The sequence below is a fragment of the Theobroma cacao genome, chromosome 9, assembly GCF_053813885.1.
Source record: "Theobroma cacao isolate CCN51 chromosome 9, ASM5381388v1, whole genome shotgun sequence".
Taxonomy (NCBI): Eukaryota; Viridiplantae; Streptophyta; class Magnoliopsida; order Malvales; family Malvaceae; genus Theobroma; species Theobroma cacao.
In genome coordinates this window covers 14,810,170-14,836,161 of record NC_142647.1, presented here as the reverse complement: position 1 = coordinate 14,836,161, position 25,992 = coordinate 14,810,170, and the positions used below count along the sequence as shown (strand labels likewise).

General features: G+C 33.8%; 2 protein-coding genes and 5 non-coding genes across 39 annotated transcripts; 1 reads left to right on the top strand and 6 right to left on the bottom strand.

The window, feature by feature from the left end:
* Window positions 1-2,949: 2,949 nt before the first annotated feature.
* LOC18589274 (uncharacterized) lies at window positions 2,950-15,222 on the top strand. 30 transcript variants are annotated; one of them, XM_088810264.1, is made up of 7 exons: window positions 2,950-3,161; window positions 4,347-4,396; window positions 7,294-7,334; window positions 8,447-8,491; window positions 8,823-8,938; window positions 9,104-9,146; window positions 9,319-11,783. In XM_088810264.1, exons 4-7 carry the CDS (start codon window positions 8,474-8,476, stop codon window positions 9,529-9,531), a joined length of 390 nt encoding a protein of 129 aa, XP_088666390.1. In that variant the 5' UTR covers window positions 2,950-3,161; window positions 4,347-4,396; window positions 7,294-7,334; window positions 8,447-8,473; the 3' UTR covers window positions 9,532-11,783. The 30 variants fall into 30 exon arrangements, 15 of the variants coding, with proteins under 15 accessions (XP_088666390.1, XP_088666388.1, XP_088666385.1 ...); XM_088810262.1 differs by having other exon boundaries at window positions 5,215-7,334; window positions 7,416-8,491; XM_088810259.1 differs by having other exon boundaries at window positions 4,555-7,334; window positions 7,416-8,491.
* Window positions 6,424-6,495, bottom strand: TRNAP-UGG (transfer RNA proline (anticodon UGG)). The gene has a single exon. It is a non-coding gene; the product is annotated as a tRNA-Pro (tRNA).
* On the bottom strand, window positions 11,201-11,272 carry TRNAP-AGG (transfer RNA proline (anticodon AGG)). Its single transcript has one exon. It is a non-coding gene; the product is annotated as a tRNA-Pro (tRNA).
* On the bottom strand, window positions 12,411-12,482 carry TRNAP-AGG (transfer RNA proline (anticodon AGG)). The gene has a single exon. It is a non-coding gene; the product is annotated as a tRNA-Pro (tRNA).
* On the bottom strand, window positions 13,522-13,593 carry TRNAP-UGG (transfer RNA proline (anticodon UGG)). The gene has a single exon. It is a non-coding gene; the product is annotated as a tRNA-Pro (tRNA).
* TRNAP-AGG (transfer RNA proline (anticodon AGG)) lies at window positions 15,155-15,226 on the bottom strand. The gene has a single exon. It is a non-coding gene; the product is annotated as a tRNA-Pro (tRNA).
* Window positions 15,227-15,796: 570 nt separating this feature from the next.
* On the bottom strand, window positions 15,797-24,834 carry HPT1 (homogentisate phytyltransferase 1). Of its 4 annotated transcripts, none has more exons than XR_001929231.2 (14): window positions 24,481-24,834; window positions 24,284-24,331; window positions 22,379-22,662; window positions 22,145-22,252; window positions 21,982-22,056; window positions 21,565-21,648; window positions 20,418-20,507; window positions 18,621-18,722; window positions 17,927-18,022; window positions 17,722-17,793; window positions 17,533-17,628; window positions 16,738-16,842; window positions 16,263-16,535; window positions 15,797-16,181 (listed from the first exon to the last, which is right to left on the bottom strand). XR_001929231.2 is itself a non-coding variant. In XM_018126967.2 (13 exons), exons 1-13 carry the CDS (start codon window positions 24,533-24,535, stop codon window positions 16,140-16,142), a joined length of 1,257 nt encoding a protein of 418 aa, XP_017982456.2. In that variant the 5' UTR covers window positions 24,536-24,831; the 3' UTR covers window positions 15,797-16,139. The 4 variants fall into 4 exon arrangements, 2 of the variants coding, with proteins under 2 accessions (XP_017982456.2, XP_007014227.3); XR_001929232.2 differs by having other exon boundaries at window positions 16,300-16,535; XM_018126967.2 differs by lacking the exon at window positions 16,263-16,535 and having other exon boundaries at window positions 24,481-24,831.
* Between the last annotated feature and the right edge of the window lie 1,158 nt (window positions 24,835-25,992).

The window sequence follows — 25,992 nt, the reverse complement described above, 5'->3', positions numbered from 1 at the left end:
TTTTTCAATCTCAATGGGCAACTGTTGGATAGAGTCTAATTAAGTATGTATCACATGTTTTTTAGGGTGGTGACATTGGAGATAATATGTGTAGTTCACTTATTGTTTTAATTCCTAAAGTGTCTACTCTGAAGGTAATTTCTCAATTTTGTCCTATTAGCTTACTTGCAGTTGCATTTAAAGTTTTAATGAAAGTTGTTACTAACAGACTCAAACAATTGATGAGTTTTTTAGTGGCAAGACCACAAGTGAGGTTTACGCCAGGGCGACAAATTATAGACAATATAATTGTAGCTCAGGAAGTGATGCATTCGTTTTGGGAAAAATAGGGATGAACTGGATGGATGATGTTGAAGATAGATTTAGATAAGGCATACGATAGGCTTGATTGGCCTTTCATTTGTGACACATTAGTGGAGGCTAGAATTCCTAATAAAATTGTGAATTTATTGACTCAGAGTTGGTAGTGTAGTAATACGAGGATTTTATGGAATGGTTCCCATTCAACATCTTTTAACCCATCGAGGAGGGTTAGACAAGGAGATCTTTTATCTCATTTTTTGTTTGTTTTGTGCATTGAGAGACTTGCTCATGGGATTAATGCAGTTGTTGCAAATGGTACATGGAAACCGGTGAAGTTAAGTCCTAGATGTCCACCTTTGACACATTTTTTTTTGTTGATGATCTTATACTTTTTGCAGAGGCTTCAATTAAGCAGATAGAGGTGATAAAATGAGTCCTTGATGATTTTTGTGTATATCTGGACAAAAGGTGAATGTGGAAAAGTCTTTATTTTATTGTTCAAAGAATGTGAGTAGATGTATCATCAATAATCTAATAAGTGTTTCAAGCTTCCATTACTCTAATGATCTTGGTAAATATCTTGGGGTTCCATTATTGACTGGTTGTAAGGGAATTCATTCATTTAATTATTTAGTTGATAGATTTCGTAATAAACTTAGTTCTTGGATAGCATCAACGCTTTCTTTTGCAAGATGCCTCACATTGCTTAAATTTGTATTGATGACTGTTCCCAGCTATGTAATGTAAACAATGTCAATTCCCTTCACCATTTGCCAGAAAATTAAGAGATTTTGCAGAAATTTTCTATGGGGAAGTGATGAAAGTCATAGAAAACTTCATCTTATTTGTTGGGATAAATTGTGCCAACTCAAGGATAAAGGTGGTATGGGAATAAGGAAGTTGAAGCTTATGAATGAGGCCTTTCTTTTGAAGTTATTATGGCAACTTATGAATAGACAGGATGCATTTTGGGTTAAGGTGTTAAATGGTAAATATAAAGTTAATGTTTTTCGAAGACTAAAAAGCATTCAAAGAATAAGAGCTTCTAATTTGTGGATTGCATTAAGTCGATTGTGGCTAACTTTTACTTCCACTATCAAATGGGTAATTAGAGATGTTATGTTAGTAAATTTCTAAAAGGATACATGGCTAGATGATAAAACTTTGGTTAATGTTACATATAGAGTAGTAAATTCGGCGTTAGATAAAGACTTGGTGCGAGACTTTATGAATTCAAATGGTCATGGGGACCATGTTAAATTGTTTAATTGTCTTCCTTATGAGGTTGTGATGTAGGTGCTACAAGTTATGACTCACAATTAGCTATCTCACAAGATGAATCGTATTGGGGCTTGTCTTTATCGGATTAGTTTACCACGGCAACTGCATATAATTATTTGAGGTAGCTATCGTCCTTGACAGATGTTGCGCCAAATGGAATATGGCAAGTTGCATGGAGGTGGCAAGGGCCACAAAGGGTGAGAGTGTTTTTAGTTCAATGTTTTGCATGGGAGAATTTCGACTAATAGAGAAAGGCAGCGTAGACGGCTTACATTAGATCCAGTTTGTCTACAATGCAAGATGGATGATGAAACTGTGATACATGTGCTAAGAAATTGCATGGTGGCAACTTCTTTATGGGCAAGAATTGTCCCTCAACAAGCATGTTACAAGTTCTTTTCACTATCATTATGGAAATGGTTGGTAAACAACCTTCAAAATCATAAGCCGGTACCTTACAATACTCCATGGTTTGTTTCATTTGGCTTGGTTTGTTGGTATTTGTGGAAGTGACGCAATAGCTTTATGTTTGATGCTATCTCTATACCAACTGAGAATTGCTTGAGTTTGGTTAGAAACATGTTGATTGCTACAAAAACAACATTTGCAGACTTTGATGGTGTAACAGTCCAAAAGGGAAGGAAAGAAGAAGTATTAATTGGATGAAGGGCACCACCGGTTGGATGGGTAAGCTTGATTTCTGATGGAGCGTATAAGAAATCAATAGGCAAAGCTACTACATGGGGTGCGATTTTAGCAATTTTGAGGGTTATTGGCAAGTTGGCTTTGTGGCAAAATTAGGCAAGTGTTCAACATATAGAGCAGAATTGTGGGGGGTGCTATACGGACTTAGATTGGTTTGGGATTTGAGGCTTAGGAAGGTGATGGTTCAAGTTGAAAACAAGGTGGTAGTACAAACAATTTTGATGGATAAGTTACCTCCATGCGCAAATTGGATTTAATACGTGCAATCAAGGATATCTTATAAAAACAATGGGAAGTCCATCTATTAAATATCTATCGTGAAGGTAACATGGTAGTTGATTAAATGGCTAACTATGGCTTTAATCTAATTGATGTTTATGCTATGTTTGAGAGACCTCCAATTGGAGCTAAAAGATTGTTAATATATGACATGTTAGGAGTTTATTTTTTGAAACTGATTCAAGCATAATAATAAAAGTATTCCTTTTCTTAAAAAAATTTTATTTATATAAAGATAAATGGTAAATTTGATTCGTAGGATAAATTTGATTAATCTTTTTAAATAAAATATAAATTTAGACATTATCATATAATAAATATATTAAATAAAAAATAAAAGCAAAATCGACCGACCAAAAACCGAAGACAAATATTCCGTCAGTCACTTCATTTTGACCATAGTCAAAGCGTTCTCAGCCTGGTCCGTCCGGTTCCCGCGAAAAGAATTAACAATCGAAACCCATCCCTTCTTTTCCTCTAATTTTTCCGCCCATCCAAACAGAAGCGCCGTCGCCTCAGACGCTAACCAAGGCGGAGCTTCATGACTCTCGACCTACTACATGATCATAGTTGCTCCTCATATTTTATCAGCGGTAAGTGAAAGTTTCTCCAGTCATTATTTCCCTTTTTTTTGTTAAAAAAATTACGTATTTAAATCAGTAAATAGTGTGTGGGAAATTTAGGTTATGGTGTTACGTTTTACATTTTGCTTTTCTTCTTTCTGCACAAAATGAATAGAAAGGGAAAATCAGAAAATGACAAATGAATACAAACCCAAAGAAAAATAGCAGAATAAAAAAAATAAAAAGTATCAACGACTGAAAACTAACCCTATCCTGTTCGTGAGGCCTCAAAAATCGAAACTCATCATCTTATTGCTTGATGGTTTCCTGACTACCAGCAGTAGTCTGGCATCTTTGTCCAGGGTGTTTTGATTAGTTGGGAGTCATGCATTGAGTTGTTTTAATGAGTATTTGATCGGGCTAGAGCTGTAAAAGAAGGGTCTTGCGCAAGATTTACTGTACCTTTCTTTAATTTTAGCCGTGTTTTCTTTTCTAGTTGAGTATATGGACTGCTTCCCTTTTACTGAATTTAAATGGACAGGAAGCTACAACAACAGACACCTATGGGCTATGGCTGCCCTTTTGTAATAATATGATTGAGATACTGAATCACATTTGTTGTCATGACTTATTGGAAAAAATGAAAACGGTTTAGAAAGGCATAAATTAAATACTTATTTTTTACTTATCACATTTTGATTTTGAGCAGTATGTCTGCATGACAAGGTTGTTGTTTTGCTTAAACAATATCTGCTACACTAACCTGTTTATATGATTATATCATTGATGATTGGAACTGAAAATATGAGTTACTTCAAGTTTTCCTAAAGTCAGAAGCACCTAAGTTGCCAAAAGCCATTCAGTAATTTTCTTTGTGGCTTGATTGTTTGAACTTAGAGAACCTGTTTAAATAAAGTGAAGCATAACATCTTGTCACCTTTTTTTTCCCCATTATGTGGACTTCTCCATGGTGGAGGCAAAGATCTCTGATATTTTAACCTGCTGGAGCTGTCGGTTAACTCTTAGATTATGTACTGTAGAGAAGGAAATTTTCTCTTTGTTTCTTGTCTTATCATCTACTGATGAGAAGAAGAAAAGAGCACATCACATTATGCTTTCTTTGTGTTCTTTGATTTTGCTTGCCTTCAAATAGGATTTTGGTGATGAAGGATTTAAATCTCTAACTAATTTGTATAAAAAACACTACTTTTCTAGGCAGGATCCCTTTGTTTGGCAGGCTTAAGGTGATGGTCATCAGATTACAGGTATGAGGCTTGCATACTCACATACAAAAAATATCAAGTGTAGCCTAATTTCTTATTTATCGGTTTTTGCTTCTCGTTAATTGGGAGTCTTGTCAGAAAATAAATTGATATGAAGCCGTAAGTTCTGTGTTATACTCTTAAAGTTGACTTCATAACAGGCTCTGCTGCTCAAATATTTCAAATTGTAATATACGAAATAGAAAGAAATGGTAGGGGGCATTCTGAGAATCAAACCTGGGGTCAGACTTCTTTCTCCTAATGTGACAATTATACTACTAGATTAGATGCCTATATATTGATGCTTATCATGTGCCTTTTTTTTTAATTTTTTATTATTAGCTCTTTTCTTTAAGGTTCAATGACTAAACCTAAGACGGCTAGTGTTTTTATTGTCTCTCACTTTTGACGTGGTTGAAGGTATCATTGTTGCTAGAGTAGGACTCAAAGCATTTTAAGCAGCATTTGGACTTTGTTTTGATTGAAGCTTTTTTATGTGTTTTAGTATTGATGCTAGTTTATGCTTCATAATTCAGGATATGCACCAAGTAGAAGAAAAAAATTTGTTGGTTATGTATTTCTGGTACATACGCAGTTTTGTTTATTTATTGATGACTTATCTGTCTAAGCAGTAACTAGATTGTTAGCCAGTTCTTTTGCTGTTGGAATACTTACCTTAGTACTTAAAAGAATGGTTGATAGATGAGCTTACTGAACAATTAGTCAGTTATGCAACAATCTGATTACAAATGTTATGTCTAAAAGACCTTTTGTTTTTGGGGCTCTGCAAAGTTGAATGCCAAAGTCTTCTATGCATACAGGAGGTGAAGGTGCTTGCTAAAGTCATTTGCTAGTTCTACTTACTTACTAAGGAGCTAGGCATATTGAGAATTGAACTCGGGACATCTCGCACCCAAAGCGAGAATCATACCACTAGGCCAAATGCCCAGTTTTCTATGTTTATAACGTTCTCATTTCTAATTACCAGCTTTTCTCTTAAAGGTCCTCTTTAACTTTTTATGGACTCATCTGCTGAGAACTAATGTTTTATGTCTTGCTTTTGATGTGGTTTCAAGATATCATTTCCTTGCTAGAGCAGTGTTCCGAAGGCTTTTATAATATCATTTGGACCTTGGTTTGTTCGAACTTTTGCCTATGCTTAGCATTGATGTTGGTTATAGTTCAGAATTCAGGATATGGACCAACTAGAAAAACAGATACAGATTATGAATTTTCTGGAATTTATGCACTTTTACATGTTTTTTTTTTTTTGATAATTTATTGTCTTTCTTACAAGTTAATATACTGTTATCAAGTTGTGTTATGCTGTTATCATACTTAGCTTAGCACTTAAAGATGAGCTTAGAGGACAATCAGGCATTCGTGCAACAACCTAATTGCAAAATGTCATCTTCTAATAATCTTTTGTATTTGGGTTCTGCAAGCTGAATGAAAAAGTCTTCTATTGGTAGAAGATGTGAGATGCTGCTGTTACCTACTTTAGCTGCTAAAGCCATTTGGTAATTTTTCTAAGGACCTAGAAATGAATCCCACATTCACCATGGTTGGGGGAGCTACCCAACTCTGTCTAGCTCAGTCATTGCTATAAAAAAATGAGTCTTGTGTTTACAAAAACACATATATGAGTCTCACACTGTGAAAAGAAAGGGAAAAACATGGTTACCTTTTTTATTTAGTAATTGTGCTTCCTTCAAATTGGTTGTTGATTAAGTATAAACCTGCTTTTGAAATATATGTTTACTACAAGCTTGTGTGGTGCCCTACTTTGGCAGCGTAATGCTAGAAAGAAAATTTTCCCTGGTACTTTGAGATCTCAGGTATGAAAGTAGCTTGCTCACATAAAAAAAACCATACAATCAGCTTTATTGTTTTCGTTTTTTTTTTTTTGCAATTCAATGCTGGAAAATCTGGTCAGAGAAAATTAACACCTGAAAGCTTACTTCAGGCCAGATTCCCTGACCAAATATATCAAAAATTGTAGCACAAGATACTAAAAAGAAACAAGGTCTGGGGCATTCCGAGAATTGAACTCAGGACCTCTCGCACCCAAAGCGAGAATCATACCACTAGACCAAATGCCCAGTTGATAGCTATGGGGTGTTTTTAATATAATTATGAGGTATCTTCTCCAAGGATTCCTGCTAATATTAACTAACTGGACTCATCCCAAGAGCACAAATGTTTTATTTGCTAGAGTGGGGTGCTGGAGGCTTTTAAATTGGATTTAGACTTGAGCTTTTGTTGAAGCTTTTTGCCATTATTAAATATTGATGATGGTTTATACTACTTAATTCAGGTTATGGATCACTAAGAAAACCAGGCAGTTATGGGTGATGAATATTAGACAATTATGCATTCTTTCCTTTGTTTAATGATTACGTCTAGATTGTTTTGTGGGCTGTTCTGCTATAGAAATACATGGTTAAGTGCTTCAAAATGATTAAAAGATTGGCATACAGGACAATTAACTATGCAGGAATCTTTTGCAAAATGCCATGTCCTAGTAACCTTTTCTCTATGGGGCCTGCAAGATGAGTATTAAAATCTTCCAATCATACAAGTGGAGCTAACTGCTTTAGAGGGTAAAGTTCATTCACCAATTGTTCTCACCTTGGTTCTTATCCTGCCTTCACTATGAGTTGGAGAGTATGGTTGCAAGAGCAGAGGCTTAAGGAAAGGAAAGTTCTATTCCACAGTCTGTAGCTTGGTCATTGAGTCAGAATGATAAACAAAAACTTCTCATCTGGAGGCAGAAAATTTCTTTTCTATTAGCCAATTTTGCTTATCTTTTATTTATGTTTTTTTGTTAATTAAGTTTTTTAACCTGTTCTTCAGAACTATGTTCATTCCATTGTTATGTGGTGCCCTTTATTTTTCAGGGTTAAGGCAAATTTCTTTTTTCTAATGACTACAGTTGCAGGTATGTCATTAGCTTGCCTACATGCAAAAATAGCATATACACCTTATTTATTTATTATTTAATTTCGCAACTTATTTTCAGGAATTTGTCAGAAAATGGATCAATCTGAAGTTGATAAATTTCTTTTTTATACTCTTCAAGTTGACTTTTAATCAGATTCCTCAGATAAAAATTTTCAAGGTATAGGGAACAGAAAAAGATGCAAGGGAGTGGGGCATTCCAAGGATTGAACTTGGGACCTCTCACACCTAAAGCTAGAATCATACCACTAAACTAAATGTCCACATTCTGATATCAAATTTCTAATCAGTTAGCTCTTTTTCTCCTAGGATTTATGTTAAAATTCAGTGGTACATCCCAAGAGGACCAAGGTTTTGCACTGTCTCTCTTTATGCTTGTATTATTTCCTTGCTATGGTGGGTGCTAGAGGCTTTCAAAATTTGATTTCTACTACAATATTGATACTGGTTGATACTTCTTAATTCAGAATATTGATCAACTAGAAGCCTAAACATCCATGGGGTTATGATTGTCCTAGGGGTTTTTTTTTGATGAAATATGTGACCCTGAAAACATACTTTGCAAGTTATAATGCTGTAAGAATATTTATATTAAACTGCAGAAATGGTTGAAAAAGAGCCTAGACAACAATTAGGCAGTTTGTGGCCCAAAGAAAAAAAAAATTAGGCGGTTCTGCATAAATCAGATCACAAGATAAAATGTCATAATAACATGTTTTTTGTGGGGCCTTTCAGGTTGAATGCTAAAATATTTTATTGATATGAGAAGTGCTGATTAGTTTAGCTGGTAAGGTTTTTGGTAGTTGAATTCTTCCTTCAACGTGGAAAGGGAGTGGGGAGATGGGAGGAGAAATATAGGGAAGGGGAAAGCTAATCCCATGTATTTTAGCCTGGCCATTAGATCAAGATCAAAGAAAAGCAGTAGTCTTGAATTGATAGAAAAGATGAAAACTCACTGAGACAAGGAAAATGTATTTGGCTTTTCTAGTCACTGATTTTGCTTGTCTATAAATAAGAATTGTCAGTTAAGTATTTTCATCTGCTCTTCAAATGTGTAGATTCTAAGTGTACTTGGTGCCCTTTGCTTGGCAGGTTTAAGGTGGATTTCTTTTTTTTCTAATGACTATGAGATTAAAGGTACGAGGATAGCGTGTTCTTCTTGAAAGTAGCGCAACTTTTAATATATTTTTTTATTTTAAAATTTTGCAATTCACTGCTGAGGAATCTTAAGAAAACAAATGAATCTGAAGTTAAATAAGCTCCTAATTATGCTTTTGAAGTTAACCTCAGGGCCAGTATAGGAACTAAAAAGGAACAAGGAATGTGGCATTCCGAGATTCAAACTCAGGAACTCTTGCACCCTAAGCGAGAATCACACCGCTGGATCAAATGCCTAATATTTAATGTTTATCATGTTTAATTTTTATTTTTCTTGATCTGCTAAACAGATTTCTGTTAATTTTTGTAGGACTTGTTGCAAGAGGAGCAATGCTTTCTGGTCTTTCACATTGAATGCAGTTCAATGTATCATACTGCTGCTGAAGTGGGATGCCAGTGGGTCTTAAAAATGCATTCGAACTTTGGGTTTGACCGAAGCTATTTTTTTCTAAGCACAGTACTTTTGGTTAATTGCTTGAGCTTTTCTGTCCATATATTTTTGCTTGCCTATAAATAGTTGTTGGTTAAATATTAATGCCTGCTCTTGAAATGTATATTCATTCTGTATATTTGTTCCCTTTTGTTTGGCAGGTTTGAGGCAGATTTCAATTTTCTGATGGCTACAATATTAAAGGTATGATGATGATAGCTTGCTGACCTTGAGAATATTACCTTTTTTTATTTTTTTTATTTTTGCATGTCACTGCTGAGGTATCTTGTCAGAAAACAACTGAATATAAACTTAACAAACTTCTAATTATACATTTAAAGATGACTTATTCCAGATTAAGTATTTGAAATTGCAGTTTAGGGAATTAAAAAGAAACAAGGGATGGGGCATTCCGAGAATAGAACTTGGGACCTCTCACACCCAAAGCGAGAATCAGACCACTAGACCAAATGCCCAATTGTTTATGATTGTTGTGTTTTTTATGTATTTTTGGTTTTCTCCAATGGTTTCTGTTAATTTCAATGGACTTGTCCTAAGTGGACCAACTCTTTCTGGTCTTGCACGTTGAATGCAGTTTAATGTATTATATCCCTGCTAAAGTGGGATGCCAGAGGTCGTTAAAATTGCATTTGGACCTTGGGTTTGGTTAAAGCTGTTTGTCTAAACACAGTACTGATGGTTGTTTATACATTTTAGAGCTTGTTTGGCCCTGCTAGAGTTTCTTTAAGAAGTTCTTTAGGTAGAGCTGTTGTGAAAGTTCTGTAAAAGAAGTCAAGATAGTATTTGGCAAACTTAATGCAGAAGTGTTGTAGTGTGTAAAAGACTATTTGATGATAATTTAATTTATTTCTAATAAATAAAAAAATAAAAGACTTAACTTTATTGAACCAAAACATAATTTTTTTTAAGTGAAAGAATAAAAAAAAAAAAAAAATTTTATTAAGAAAAATAAAAATAAATGGAAAAAGAGAGAAAAAATTGAACTAAATAAAAAAAAATGAAAGTGAAAAACATATAATTCTCCTTATTAATTTATGAATTATATAAGGGTAAAGTGAATATAAAAAACTCTAATTAAATATTTGTTACTACAAAGGAGCACCTTTTGAAGAAGTTTTAATTTATAGCTTTGTCTGAAAGCCCAAATAAGCTTCCCACATAAGTTAAAAATTCTAAAAATTTGAGAGATAAACACTTTGCTTCTGCTCTTGCAGTAGAAAAACTCTTCCATGATTTGGGTCAAACACTCACCTAAGTTTAGATTTGTTACTCTATCAACAAAATGGACTGGTTATGAATTCTCTGCAATTTGTTTCTATTTTCCCTTCATTTGTTGATATAGTGTCTTGCAAGAAGATAGATGGTTTTTGAGTTGCTCTGCTGTTAGATACTTGGCTTAGTACCTAAAAGATGGTATAAAGTGCTTAAAATACGTCTAGCAGAAATTCAACTAGAAAATGTTGTGTCCTGATAACCTTATTTTGATGGGGCTCTCCTAGCCTAATACCAAGTTCTTCTATTGATATCAAGGTTTTCTAGTAGCTTGTCCTTGTTGAAAATTGCACTTGTAGCTTATTTTATGTATTTCTTTGTTTATCTTATTGGATTCATTGTTGAGGAATCTTCTCATCGAACAAATAAATCTGAAGTTAATGACAATTTTACATTTCACTCTTAGAGTTGACTTCAAGTGAGATTCCTCTGATCAAATATTTGAATTGTAAAATAAAGTGGGAGAGAGAGAGAGAGAGAGAGAAAGAGAGGGGGGGAGGGCAAAAAGCAAAGTCTAGGGGCAAAGTCAGCAAAGTCAGCAGTTGGATCAAAAAAGAAGAAAGAGTAGTCTTCTGTCAATAAAAAGATATATTAAGTGAAGTAAAAAGGAACTTTTTTAGATTTTTATATTTTCTAATTTTTCTTACCTTCTAATGTGTCCTTGATCAATTATTTTAAGTCGCCCTTCCTTAGATTCATAGATGATTTTTTTGTTGTTTTCCTGATGACTAAGATTTAAAGGTATGATGATAGCTTGGCCACCTTGAAAATAGCACTTGTGCTTATTTTATTGTTTATTTATCTTGTGGAACTCATTGCTGAGCAATCTTGTCAGAAAACAAATAAATCTAAAGCTGATAAAAATTTTGCATGATACCCTTAGAGTTGACTTCAGGTCAGGTTCCTCTGATCAAATGTTTCAGGGGGAAGGTGGGGTTGGAGGCAAAAAAAAAAAAAAGGGTGGCGGGGCATTCCGAGAATTGAACTCGGGACCTCTCGCACCCTAAGCGAGAATCATACCACTAGACCAAATGCCCAATGCTTATCATGTTTAGTCTATATCGATTAGAGTACAAATGTTTTTGCATCTCCTGCTTTTGTTGTGGTTCAATGCATCATTTCCATTCTATGGTAGGATGGCAGAGCCTCTTACAATGGCATTTGGACCTTGGTTTTGGTGGAAGCTAATTGTCTAGCACCGTAGGGGCATTCCGATAATTGAACTCGGGACCTCTTGCACCCTAAGCGAATGTTTTTAGATCTCTTGCTTTTTTTGTAGTTCAGTGCATTATTCACTATCTAGATTGGGATGGCAGTGCCTCACAAAATTGCATTTGTACCTTGAATTTAATGGAAGTTAATTTGCCTAACATAGAACTGGTTGTAAATCGGCTAGAGAAACAATTTATGGATCATGCATTTTTCACAATTTCTGCAAAATCTTTTCTATTAATTCGTGAATGCTTGAACAGTAACTAGACAGTCTGTTAGTTGTTTTGCTGCAAGAATACATAGCTTAGCACTTAAAAATGGTATCATTGAGAAAAATATGATAATGAGTTTCTTGTTCAGATTACCTTTTGTTTATGGGGTTCTGCTATCTCAATGTGAAAGTGTTGTACTGACACTAGAGGTGTCAAGCACTTTTGCAGAAAAGTCATTTTGTATTTGTACTAATGACCTAGAATTGAAACCTTCATGACAGGTTAGGGAGTAGGGATCTGGGATAAATTAAGTGAAGGGGGGGAGTGGGGTGGAGGAGGATACTCACTGTATTTTTTCTGTCCATTGGATCAAAGAAGAAGAAAACGTAGTCTTCTGTCGATAAAAGACATATTAAGTGAAGTAAAATGGAAATTTTTTTAGTTTTTTATATTTTCTAATTTTTCTTACCTTCTAATATGTTCTTGATCAATTATTTTATGTCACCCTTCATTAGGTTCATTGACGTTCTTTTTGTTGTTTTCCTAATGACTAAGATTTGAAGGTATGATAGCTTGCCCACCTTGAAAATAGCACTTGTGCTTATTTAATTATTCATTTATCTTGTGGAGCTCATTCTGAGCAATCTTGTCAGAAAACAAATATAGAGTTGACTTCAGCTCAGATTCCTCCGATCAAATGTTTTCAATGTAATATGCGAGGAGGGGGAATTGGAGGCAAAAAATAGGTGTCGGGGCATTCCGAGAATTGAACTCGGGACCTCTCGCACCCTAAGCGAGAATCATACCACTAGACCAAATGCCCACTGCTTATCATGTTTAGTCTTTATTTATTAGAGGACAAATGTTTTTGCATCTCCTGCTTTTGTTGTAGTTCAATGCATCATTTCCATTCTAGAGTGGGATGGCAGAGCCTCTTACAATGTCATTTGGACCTTGGTTTTGGTGGAAGCTATTTGTCTAGCAGAGTACTGAATATGGATCAACTGGAAAGAAAGAGTCATGTACTTTTCTCAGAATTGCAGCAAAATCTTTTCTATTTTTCATGAAACAGCTTTAGCCAGTAACTAGATATTAGTTGTTTTGCTGTTTGGATGTGTGGCTTAGTTCTTTTAAAATGGTAGAGATATGAGCTCAAGTACAATCAGGCAATGATTCAGAGATCAGAAATTGTCAAGGTCTTAATGACCTTTTCTTTGTGGAGATGTCAAAGCTGAATTCAAAAATTATTGGCGTATTACATATATTTTAACTAATAAAGTTATTTGGTGATTTTATCAAAAACCTGGAACTAAATCCAACCTAACAACAGATGGGAGACCTCGGGATTGCCAGGAGATCTAGGGAAGGAGGAGGGCTGTCTCACATGGTGTGGCCCAGCCATTGAATCAGAAATGGAAGAGAAAAGCCTTGCATTGATAAAATGGCATAAATTCTCACAGAGCAGAAAAGAAATTGGTGTGTTTGGCTTTCCGTTCTCTAGTTTTGCTTTCTTCTAGTAGATGTTGTTACTAAAACATGTTATTGTACGCTTAAAATGTATGTTTGTACAGTACGTATGCAGTGCCTTCTCTTCGGCTGGGTAAGGTGGATTTTGTTTCTTTCGTTGTGGCAATGAGATTACAGGTTTGGGGATAGCTTGCCTCCCCTGAAAGTTAATTCATACTTGTTTATGTATTTACATTTTTCAAGGAATCTTGTCAAAAAAAAAAAAATAGTCTGAAGTCAATAAAATCTTATATTATAATTTTAAAGTTGACTTCAGGCTAGATCTCACACCAACTTCAGGCTAGATTCCTTTAATGTGAGATTTTAAATTCTACAATGAAAAGAAAAAGGAGGTTGGGGCATTCCGAGAATCGAACTCGGGACCTCTCGCACCCAAAGCGAGAATCATACCACTAGACCAAATGCCCAGCTTTTGATGCTTATCATGTTTATTTTATAGTAATAAGCTCTTTTCTTTAAAGTATTCATGTTAATATCCAATCTACTCATCCTTAGGAGATTCATGTTAATTTTCTGTCTACTTATCCTTAAAAAGACCAATGTTCTATGGTTTGTAGATGATTATGCAGTTTAATACTTCCTCCGTCTTATTTTCTTTGTCTATCTTTTCTTTTTAAGATGTCTCAAACAATGTCTTCTTTCCTTTTTTAAACACCTAAAAGTCTTTTTCTATATTCCAAAATTATTTTTCATAATATGTTTTTTACTTTTTGACATTAAAAACCATGGAATATCAATTTTATAAAAAAGGTTTAAAGTTTGATAAATTATGTGAAAGTCAAAGAGGGACATACAATTTGGGATAATGAGAGTATATTGTTTTCCCTGCTAAAGTTGGATACCAAAGGCTTTTAGGATTGAATTTGAACCTTGGTCAGGTTCATAGCTTCTTTGTTTATGCATGTTTCTGACGCTGGTTTATACTTGTTGCAGCTATGATCCTAGCTTGTCACTTTGATATAAAACTTGCCTATGCTTAAAATCTCCTAAAGTTTGTGGCAAATTGTAGTCTCAGGAAAGGAATATTTCTCTGGTGTTGCTGGGGTATTTATATCTTAGTCTCTTTGTTGACTTCCAGGCCAGGATTTATTTTGATCAGAGTTTTAGCTGTAACCTTGGGAATTGAAGATGAAAAGTCATATTTTAATGTCTGAGTTGACTTTCCTGGCAATATTATATCTGCTCAACAGTTGGAGTGGTTAAACTTGTTTGTGAAAATGCTTTCCAGGTGGACAGTATTGGACGTTTTTCATGTTAGTTTTTATCTATTAGTTGTTCTCTCCAAAGGATTCCTGTTAATTTTCAATTAACTCATCCCAAGATGGACAGTTGCTCTCCGGTCTTCTCTTTTGATGTAGTTCAGTGTATTTATCACTGAGAGGCTTTTAAAATTGTATTTGTATCTTGGTTTGGGTTGAAGCTTTTTGTCTAAAGGTAGTACTAATGATGGCTTATGCTTAATTTAGGATATAGATGAAATAGAAGACGAATCTTTTACAAATTATGAATTTTCCGGATTTTTTTTATTATTTTCCCTTCATTTTGATGAACTGTCCGACCAATTCTGCTGTTAGAATATTTAACTTAGTAATCGTAAAATGATATAAAGTTTTAGTTTGCAGGGGAAAAAGAAAAAGAAAAGAAATCTGATGAGAAAGTTTGTCTTTTATTCTCTTGCTTTTCAAATATATGTTCATTCTATAAAATGGGGTGCTCTTAATTCTGCAGGATTAAGGCAGATCTTTTTCTGAAGACGGGGATTACAGGTATGAGATAGCTTACCTACCTCAGAAAATGGAACATACATCCTAATGTTTATTTATTTTGTTTATGTATATGCAACTCACTGGTAGGGAAGCTTGTCAGAAACAGACAAATCTAAAAGTCAGTAACAATATGTGGTTATACCATCAGCCAACAGGGTTTGTTCATGTGCTCAAATGTTTTACTACATTATAAAAAGTGGTTGGGGCATTCCGAGAATTGAACTCGGGACCTCTCGCACCCTAAGCGAGAATCATACCACTAGACCAAATGCCCAGTCTTGATGTTCAGTATCTATTTATTTGCATATTCTCTGCAAGAATATGCCTACCAACTTTGGATGGACTCATATCTAGACGTCCAATGACATGTAGTCACCTGTGTCATTCCCTGCCACCTCTTAAAATTGTTTGAAGCTTTTCATCTAAAATGGCAAGGGCACCTCCACCGTTGTGGCATCCAAGGAATTTGATATTTTGTGCCCTTTTCTTTTCCTAGACACTACAGAATTCGGCACGTTACTCTTTATCTTGCTTTGTTAACGTAATCTGTTGGATCTTTGTTTATAAAAGAGTGATTTATAATGAATGCAATGATTTGTTATTCAAGAGAAGCTTGATGCCTTCCCATAAGCCCCTCCAATTTGCATCTGCTTATTGTTCCCTGTTGAGCCTATCAATCATCCTCCTAAAGAAATCCATTTTGAGCATTGTCTATTTCTGAATTCGAAACAATGTTCCCATGGTGCGTTTGAGCAACTTAGCCAATGGACTCTGTTGATAGTCAAGATTTTCATAAACCATAATTAAGTCTCCATCTATTCTAAGTATTAGCTTTGCCCTCCACTTTGCACCCCCAAGAAAACTCATTCAACCCCAGAAGGGCCACCATTACAAAATATTAATACTTTGCTCATTCTGTCAGTCGGTACTATTCAATCTGTTAAAAAAAAAAAAAAGTTGGACAAGAGATGGTTGATGTCACTTTTCTGGGCATTATAGAATTCTAGCAATACTACAATTGCTTACAAGATCACATTTATACAATGGTGTGCAAATCATCCAGAATCTCACAATTCTGCCGACAAATTCCTTGGATTTGCATTTCTTTATCTTCAAAGAATCAGTTACTGGCTCTTGAATTTTGATGGCATCTTGTGTTTCTCTACTTTTGGAATGAATTAGACCTCTCACCTTATAAGTGGTATGAGAAAGTACTCTGCATAAAAGAGCTGCAAGAAGAAACCAAGCAGTTATTGAAGATGACCAACAAAAGTTTCCAACATTTTGATTTGAAGAGAAAATTGGAAAACCTCAGCTAGAAATGAGAGTCTAAATGATAAATTATACTCCGAAAGGGCACTAAAATTGGTAGAGCTGGCAACGGAAAAGGTTCGTCAAATTCTTCAGGAGCAGTAGTCACTTCCTCTTTGCCATTTTCAACAAGCCCGTGCACAGAGGAGAGGTACTCTGCTTGTGGAGTTAGTTACCACGTCATTTCCAATGAGGCTCAAGCTTATTTGAGTAGGCTAAAACCAACCCATGCTAGAATATACCTAGTATTTTATTGCATCCTAGTTTGCTCCCTATTAAGACCGAATAAAACACTGACATCAAGAAAGATTATATATTTTTCTCAGACAAGCAGACAAAAGAATGAAGCCTCATATTCCATGATATATCTTTTTTTCCCAATTATTCCTATCTGAATTGCAGTTATAAATTGTCGAGTTGCCAGCATCATCTTGTAGCAACATAACAATTTGATAAGCCAAGATTGATGATTACCTTCCAAATAAACATATAACATGATGTTATTGCAGCTTTGCTCTTCAGATCAACAGATTTGGCACGGATCCATAAAATTGAAGCCAAGATGGAATGACCCAAAACCTAATCCAATTCAAGGAGAATCGACTGTATATTAGTTTGCTCATATACTTGTTTATTTAATTGGACATAAATAGCATCTACCAGAAAATTTCACCATTGTTTGCAATGAGTAAATGAATAACAGATATACCAACAATAAAAATCAAAGATTCTGAATAAGACAGTGGTCTCTCCTGACATTTTTTGTGAGTTTTCTTGCCCCATAACGTTATGATAAAATACCAATCAATCCTTAACACTTAATCAGTGACAGTAAAAGTTAAAATAACAAGAAGAATAATAAGAGCTTCTTCCCTCAAGCACTTTAGTGAACAATAATATAAGAAAAAAGAGGATAAAGTGATGAACCAAATTCTCGGCAGAAAATGAATGATATCTCACAAAACGTCAAGGGAGACCAATAAGAGATTTCGCATAAATAACAGATGAGTGGAAAGCATAGATATTTAACTCTCTTCCTAGTACCCAAAAAACAAAAAGTACAGGACTATAGTTCATGTCATTCTTTAATATTCTTTCAGGAGGAAAAAAAAAGGCAGCCTCAGGGCCTATGCACTAGTAGGTGAATCTAAAATATAAATCATAATATGAAACACCCAATATTTCAAGCTTGGGGAAACATTTACTGCTGTATATTTCTTAAACAAAACGTAACACATTCAGTGAGTAATGGATATCTTGAATACATACAGTGATGACTTTGCTCCAGGTATAGGAAGATGTTGCTCCAACCAAAATAGAAACACCATAAGCCATTTCAAGAAGTGAAATACAAGTCCAAAACACCTGCGAAAGTAAATTAAGGCAATAAAATGATAATAAAAAGTTTAATCATACGAGAGAGCCCTCATTTATGAGTTGTTTATATGCTTAACTCACCCGTTTTTGACCTAGACGTACTGTATAAGATTTGATTCCAAATATCGTATCTCCTTCAATATCAGGTATATCCTGCATGATATCAATTACAAACTTTGAATGGCAATTACCACTTTAACCATGAGAAATTAAATGAATTAGTGGATGAAAATAAAACGCAAAAGAAAAGATACAGCAATTCACTAAAATCAAGGGCAACATTTACCTTAAATAATGCTATAACAACTGAGAAGAAGCTCATGAATGCAGTAGCAAAAATTAGAGGCTTTGAAATGATAGCTGGTCTGCTGAATACATGGGTCTGGGAACATCACACAAAATATTATAGCATTTTAAATTGATCAGACCATGTAACTGAAGCATCAACTGTAAAAAAATAAATAAATAAATAAATTCTGCAAGTGGACAGAGTGGTAAACATGCTTGTAAGAAAATTTTTCGACCATGAAATATATATCAAGTTTGTACATTTTGGTATACATATATAGGCCCATTGGGCCTTGATTAGACAAGGCATGGTACCTCCCTCATCCTAAAAAGACCACTTCACCATTCCCAAGGGAAAGTCTCAGGTTTTAACAGCTGGAATGCCCTTTAGAGACCAAGTTCAAACATATTGAGGACCCCTTTTGAGTTCTCAAACATCAAAATTAGAACTATTCCTTTTACTCATTTTACAATATTGACAAGGTGCACATCAAATACGAGTTTTCATCACTGACTTGATGGCACCAATGCCACACTAAGATATACTTTAACAAAGAGTACTTTCGATGTAGCTATGTCTCAATCTAGAGGCCACGTACCTAACAAGCGACTGGAGAAAATAAAAAAAAAAATGTTATTGAGTTCTTTGGGAAAATGGGAAAATGAAACAAAAAAGGAAGAGAAAAAGGCACCTGTATGTGCAAATAAAAAGCAAGTTGAACAATCACTGCTCGAACAGCAAGGATGCACATTGCTGCAACCAATGCAAACCTTTTCCATCTCAATAGTGGCAACTGAAATTACAGAAAGTTTACAGTATCACCAAATCATTATGAAAACCATTGTTAAATATCATTTAAGTCAGAGCATCAGAATAATTGTCCCAATTTGAGATAATGAGGTGAAGACTAGAAAGTTCTAAAGATTCCATGAAGTCAGAAAACTCTCTACAAGTATATTGATAGCAATAAACTCAACATTGGAACTGGCACCAAGAAATAAACAAGCACTTAGTCATTGTTTTCTTGGGCTTTTCATAGATTTATGCATAAACCTCATGTCATTAGCCTAATAAGCTCAAACATCCATTGTATACATAGATCATTATATACAATTGGTAGGAAATAAGTGGTAGAATGAAAGAATTACTTGAAAAAGGGTAAGTACATGTTTTAACTCATGCTTGGTAAGAAGGAAAAGTGGCAGGCAAAATAATATGTGAGAGATGGACCTTTTCTCTTTGACCCATTATACCAATATTTCCAAATTGGAAAATTTTAGGTAAGAAAATAAACAAGAATGAAAGTCAAAAGTTATGAGTTCACTAAATTGTCCCTCTTTCCCTCCTTTCAAGTTTCCTTTTCTATCTTCACTTATAAAGAGTTTAACAGAAAGCTAATATGTAATGATTTTCTTTCCTCTCTTTGTTTCTCTTAAACAAGCAAGGAAAACAACATATTTCCCTATGGATCCAGTTTTCATTCTCCCCACCAAGCAAGGAAGTGGGAAGGGAAAAGTCGTTTTTCTTTCCTTTCATAATTCTATTTTCTTAATATCTCTTCACTTTTCTATCTTTCCTTCAAAACAACACCTTTATATTTCTAAGCACAATTAAATAGCACAGTTCTAAATGGTGTAAATGAGTAAGAAGCAAGTTTTACACACTATTGAATAACAAATTAAAAATTACAAATAAGTTTTAGAGTTTAGACAATTAAAGAAATTATTTATCATCTTTCCTATCCTATCTCTTCTAACTCCACCCTTAAATAAATTATTTTAATTTACATTTCTATCTCTTCACTCCTTCATTTCTCCTCCAAATAAATGCCTTATGTTTCTAAGGACAATTAAATAATGCAGGGCTCTTTATAAGCTGGACAAGTTATAAATGCAAGTCACTACAAGGTATTGAAGATAGGAGATTTAAACAATAAGATAAATTATTTTTTATTTTCTTTTAAAAGTAATAATATATAAATCTTATCAGTTATATAGGTTTTTAATTGATAAACCTTTCTTTGCAAACCATTAGCTTAGAACTGTCATTGTATTAGTTTTGTTATGAGGACTAATTCTTGTTTCTTTTTTGATGCAGGTATTTCTTATTCTTCTAGTTCGGAGGAATTGAGAAGGGACTGGGATGGGGTCAATTCTTTGGCACAGGAGTACAGGTGGCACATAGGGATACAACCCATGTAGGGCAAGGCAAAAGAATTAGGGGCCAGGGCAGCCTAAAAACCTCCCCACCCATTCCTTTGCCTTTACTACTCAGTACTCATAAATGTAATACTGTGTACGAAAGCATTTTATTCATAGAAAAAGTATGCCTTATCTACCAATCCTGAGCAGAGCCTTGATGCAATTAACTGCAAAAGAATTTCAAACAAACAGGTGCAAGAACAAACTATACACATACTAAAATGAAGTGTCATGTATTTTTATGCTTCACGTATCTACTTGATGGATAAACCCATAGACCAACTCACATTGATTGAGTATGCAGTCCCAAGCACAAAACTGATGAAAAGAGCCCAAAATAATGGCCATGAACCAACAATCCATCCAAGCCAAAAGCTCTGAAAAAGAAGAGAAGGATTAATGAGCATTTAGTTAAGAATCCAGCTTGGCTGCTTAAACATTAAAAATAAATGACTAATAAGTTGGATTATTGGTAGACATACATGGTACATCTCAGAATGATGTACTAGTATGTCAATACACCCTCCATTTCCAAATCAAATGTCCTTTCCACTTTGAGATGTTTCAAAATAATGTCCCTTTTCCTCTTTTTAAGAACAAAGTCTTTATATTCCTTATTCAATTTTTTACTTAATTCATTGTTAACTTCTTCATGTTAAAAATAGTCAAACATAATATTTAACAAAGAAAAAAAGATAAATGTTTTAAAACAAAAAACTTAAAGTCAAAAGTCTTTCCCAAAATTGAAACAAAGTCAAACATAGCCATTCAATTCAAAATGGGATTACTTTGTCTGTACTGATCCACTTTTATTTCTAGAGGTTTTCAGGCCAAAGGAATAGTAGTTGTATGCTTAAAACGATGATAACATATACTCAAGAGAGGTGGGAAACTATTTATAGTACATGAAGAAAAACAGAAAATCAGGAAAAGCAAAATGAAGATCACCATTCAGAAACAACATTTGCAGGAACCAAAAGATGACTTGGGGATGCTGAAGCCACAGCCAGGTAAGTATTTACTCTCTTTAAAAGCTAACTTAAAGAGATAGTGACCAGGCAAGAAACCTCCTTTTTCATTTAAGAATAAGTGTAAATCATAGTCATTTTATGAATGTTTAATGGCATTGTTTTCAAGTTTTCTATTTGTTATGCTACTGAAGCGTCTTTATTCTTATACTGAAGGTCAGGAAACCATCTAGTCACCTGCAGGTACTTAGACTTCTCCACATCAAAACCTTACTCATTTCTGCTGTTACCATCTTTGATGGTCTTAAAATGTATAGAACTAGTATTTTACTTTCCATGAAGGACAATATGATTTTTTGTTTCATGGCTTCATAGTTTACATAATTGCATCAGATGCAAAGCTATATTTACCACAGAAGATAATGAATAGAACTGAAAACATTTGCAAAGAACAGATTGTGGATACCATGATGGAAAAGGTTGTGACAATTATGATGCCGGTAAAAATAGAATATTCCCCTGATGCCAATGGAAGATAAGGCTTGTTAACCTGCAATATAACATTTCTATAATTAGACAATTTATGAATTTATCCATCTACTAATTTCTAGGATCATGCACCAAGCAAATTAAGTACTTAAATCTCTTGTTTAAAAAAAAAAAAGAAAAAGAAAAATGTTACTGCATGACCCAATTAAAAAGGAGTTGCAAAACTACAGGATCCCACCTTGGCAAAAAATTTTACATAGAACCAAACACAAACAAGGATATAAGAAAAAGCAATGAATGATGAGGGCATCTAGACAGCAAGATATAGTGCAGGTTCATTCATATTTAATTAATTAAATAAACTTCTAACAATTGTATCTTTACATCAAGCTACCTTGTCTATTTCAATGTCGGACAACTGATTTAAACCAACAATATAAATATTCATCATAAGTGCAGCAACCACAGCCTGTAAAACAAAATAATAGATGTGTAAGGATTATACTTATTAATTACCAATAATCTGATTAAATTATCAAGATAGTCCATTTCGTCACCTCCAACACCCCAGTAAAAAACAGGGAAGAAACATCCGACACCTTCTCAATGGCAAGGAGAGAAACTGAAACAATGCTGAGTGCCTGCTGAGAGAAGGGAAATGAGCTCTGAAAGATAAAAGCAAATATAACCAATGCAAATGAAATTTACTATTTATAACATGTGGAATCTTGAAAGGTTCGCATCCACATATAACTTCTATGTAATTTGTAAAATCACACTAAAAACTTAACTGTGCCTATAACCGTGTGAGGCCGTGAAAACCTGTAAAAAGCATCCAATGCACTTTTTACAGAGTTCCAAGTATTCTTGGGATAAGCTCCTGGCTCTGATTCAAGTGGGTGATCAGAGGAGGCATTCAGCAGAAACTTTGTATTACTTTTCTGGAAGGCTGTAGGTGTATCCTGGATACCTCTACCATAATGCTTCATAACCTGCCGGTGAAACCTCAGAGTATAATACTTTCCTACGACGTTATATGAACTGCATGTTGGCCCTTGCACTCCTATTGAAGAACCTATAGGCCCGATGATTGGAAAAATATGAAATGCCATCCATTTAAATCAGTTGTAAAGAATAGAAAAGTTAGGAGCAAAAAATTTAAACAAAATGAAATATAAGCCAAGGTAAAGCACAAAGTTGGTGACGTTTCAAACAGAGTCTTATGAAACATAAACCAAAATAAAAGGCCATAACCTATGGATTGATAGATATTCTACATTAGATTAATAACATGCAAATAATTGACTAAAAATGGTACCTATATACAAAATCTATTCAATGATTAATTGAATAATGGATTACTTATACCAATCCCCAGCTAAAATATTCAACTTTCTTTTCTGTAAATACAGAGAGAACTGTCCACACTCAATCAATAAGGTTTAATTTCATTTTTAGTTTTTGTTTAATAAATCTAAGTAGGAACTTTACTAACTTCACCTAATACATTTTAAAAGCCATGATCATTAGGTATCCACCAAGAAAAGAGAAAATAGTAAATAAAGGTACACTTGGTTTGTTAATCTTCGTAGTTTTTCTCCTTGTGAAGTAAAAAGTAAATTTAGATACAAAAGAAGATAATTTTTTTAAAGAATATCTTTTTTTATGAAAAAAAGTAAACTTATTTTAATAGCATAATATGTGATTTAACTATTATATGAAACAATTATTTGCTTACTTTTAACAAAAAAAAAATTACATTTTACTGTTTGCTTTTGCTTTTTAGCAACTTCTAAAAGAAATAAATAGTATGCTACTAACAAACATCAAAGGGAAGCCTAAACCATCAAATCTATTGAAATCTGTCACAACTCTCCCCTCTCCATCCCAACACTTTACACTGCTCAGGCGGATGAGAGTGACGGCAGCAAAACTCATTAGTTGAAGAATTTGTTGAAAGTAGTTCATGAAAACATTAATTAGCAACTTGTGCATTAATTAGCAAATCAGGTTTGAGATGCTTTTACCCGATTCTGTGTGTTTATGGGATCTGTGGCTTTTTGGATTTCACATCCTTATGTTGGGATGACTGTGCTAGGAAGACCCTTTGGTGGCTGAATGCAATCCAGGTTTTTTGTAGGGATTTTGGTCCTTGGATTTGCTTGATTGTTCAGAGTATGAATATGATGTGTACTGGACAGTCAGTTGCCTACTTTGTTCTTAGGCTTAGGAGGTTATGCTTGTATATGGAAAGCGTACAGGGAAGGTTTTTTGTGGACATTGCTTTTGAGGGCTACTGGGGAGGTATAGGGAGGCCAGGAATCCCCTCCTTTTTGTATAGATTTTTGGGTACAGGGCAAGTGTTGTTGATGCAGGGAGGTTACCTTCTAAGTGAAGAGTAACAGATTTGAACTGCTTGTCTTTTTCCCAGAGATAAATCAGTTTGGTTTCCTCTGATCTGAATACTTTATTAACTTTCAAAAAAAAAAAAAAAAACTTGTGCATTACATGGTGCTTACAACTTTGAGAATTCAAAGCCCTTACATGGTGCTTTGTATTAAAGAAAAAAAACAAACAAACAAATTTTTTCCAGGAATATAAATCTTAACTATTACAGCTATTCAAACTCTTTCTCATTTTTGTCAAATAGAAATGACTATAACAACAGACCAAGAAGGGAGAAATAGTAATCGTACTTGGAGAATGTACAGCCTTCAAATCATTACTCCTCCAGCGACTCCTTCCTAATTTTTGTTCATTACATGCATCAAACAAGGAAAATACAAAATATCATAAATTAGCCCAAAGCAGCAATAGAAGAAGAAGAAGAAGAATGAAATGAAAGATTTGACTTCACATAATAATAATAAAGCAAAGAAAAAGAAAAACACACCAGAGGCGAACAAAGAAAGTCCCCCAGTAGAGGACGCAAGAATCAAAGCATCCATGGAAGTGTTGAAGCCCCAAAACTTTTCTTTCTTCACTCAATCAATCAAAGAAAAACTAAATAAAAAGGTACTTTCATAAGAGAAAAGACTGCCCAATAAAACAAAATCCAGGTGATAACAGAAAGGGAAAAAAAGGGGGTTTTGAGAGAGATTTAGCCTAAAGACAATGTGAGAAATGGGTGGGTGGGAAGAATCAGGATCAGAAAGAGAATGATTTTGGAACAGAGCAATGGCCGGAGGCAACAGTAGCCTGCCTACTCTCTTATAGTCAACACAGAAGGTGTTTTTTATTTTTTAAAATACAGAATATATCCATTTTTAACCGTAATTACGCACATTCCACTGAAGTCTTATCATACTCAACCATCATTATTTTTATTAATTTAATAATGTTTATTAATTTTAAAAATTATTATTATATAAATTATAATTTTTTACATTTAAACTTTTTTTTTTTTAAATTTCCAACTGCCGACCGTGGTCCTTATTTCTAGTGCTCCCTTGAAAATCTAGGAGAGCTCGATTTGTGAAGGGAAGACCGGTGCTCTCCTAGGGAGCTTGATCGAGGTTCCCCGAGGAGCACCGATCTTATGCTTTCTAAGGTGCTCCCTAACGGAGTCTACAGAGATGGTAGTTAATCAATGTAAGAGAGCGTTATCAATAGACTTGAGAGAAAAAAATATTTTAAATATTTTATATTTCGTATTAGCGTTATTTATATAATTGAGATAGGATGTATACTTAAAAAATTAATAAATATACATATAATTATAATTAAAAGTTAAAGTTGTTAATATATTTTACTTTTTTTATTAACATATTATTTAAATTAAAATATTAAATTATATAAAAAAATTTAAATAAATTTTCATTATTTTATTTTAAATTAAATAAATTTTTATAATTATTCATTTTATATTCACATATTATTAATATATCTTTAATTTAAAAAATAAAAAATATTATCTGATCGTATTATTATATTAAATTAATATATTATATTATTATTAATTATAATATGTTAACATGATAACGTATCACGTCAAATAATATTTTAATTAAATTATTAATTATAATAAATTATTTGATTTAAAATAAAAATATAAAAATTTATTTATATATATTTAAATAATATAAATTTTTTTTAAATAATTTAAAAGTTTTGTATTCATTGTTTTTTTATTTGTTTACTTCAGGTTTCTTTTGTCAGACAGTTTGATACGCTTCTCAGCTCCTAAAAAAATATCTGCTAACTATGGCCTACGGCGTACCCCACTCTGATGGCTTGTCTCTGTCTCTATCTCGACAGCCCGCAAGATACTTTCGAAAAACTGTTTTTCTTTTCTTTCGTTGAGAATATTCAATGGAATATTAAAAATTAAATTTTAAAATTTTCTTTGTGCTAGTAAAAGAAAAACAAATAATTGAAAAGAAAACAATAAATGCTTTCATACTAA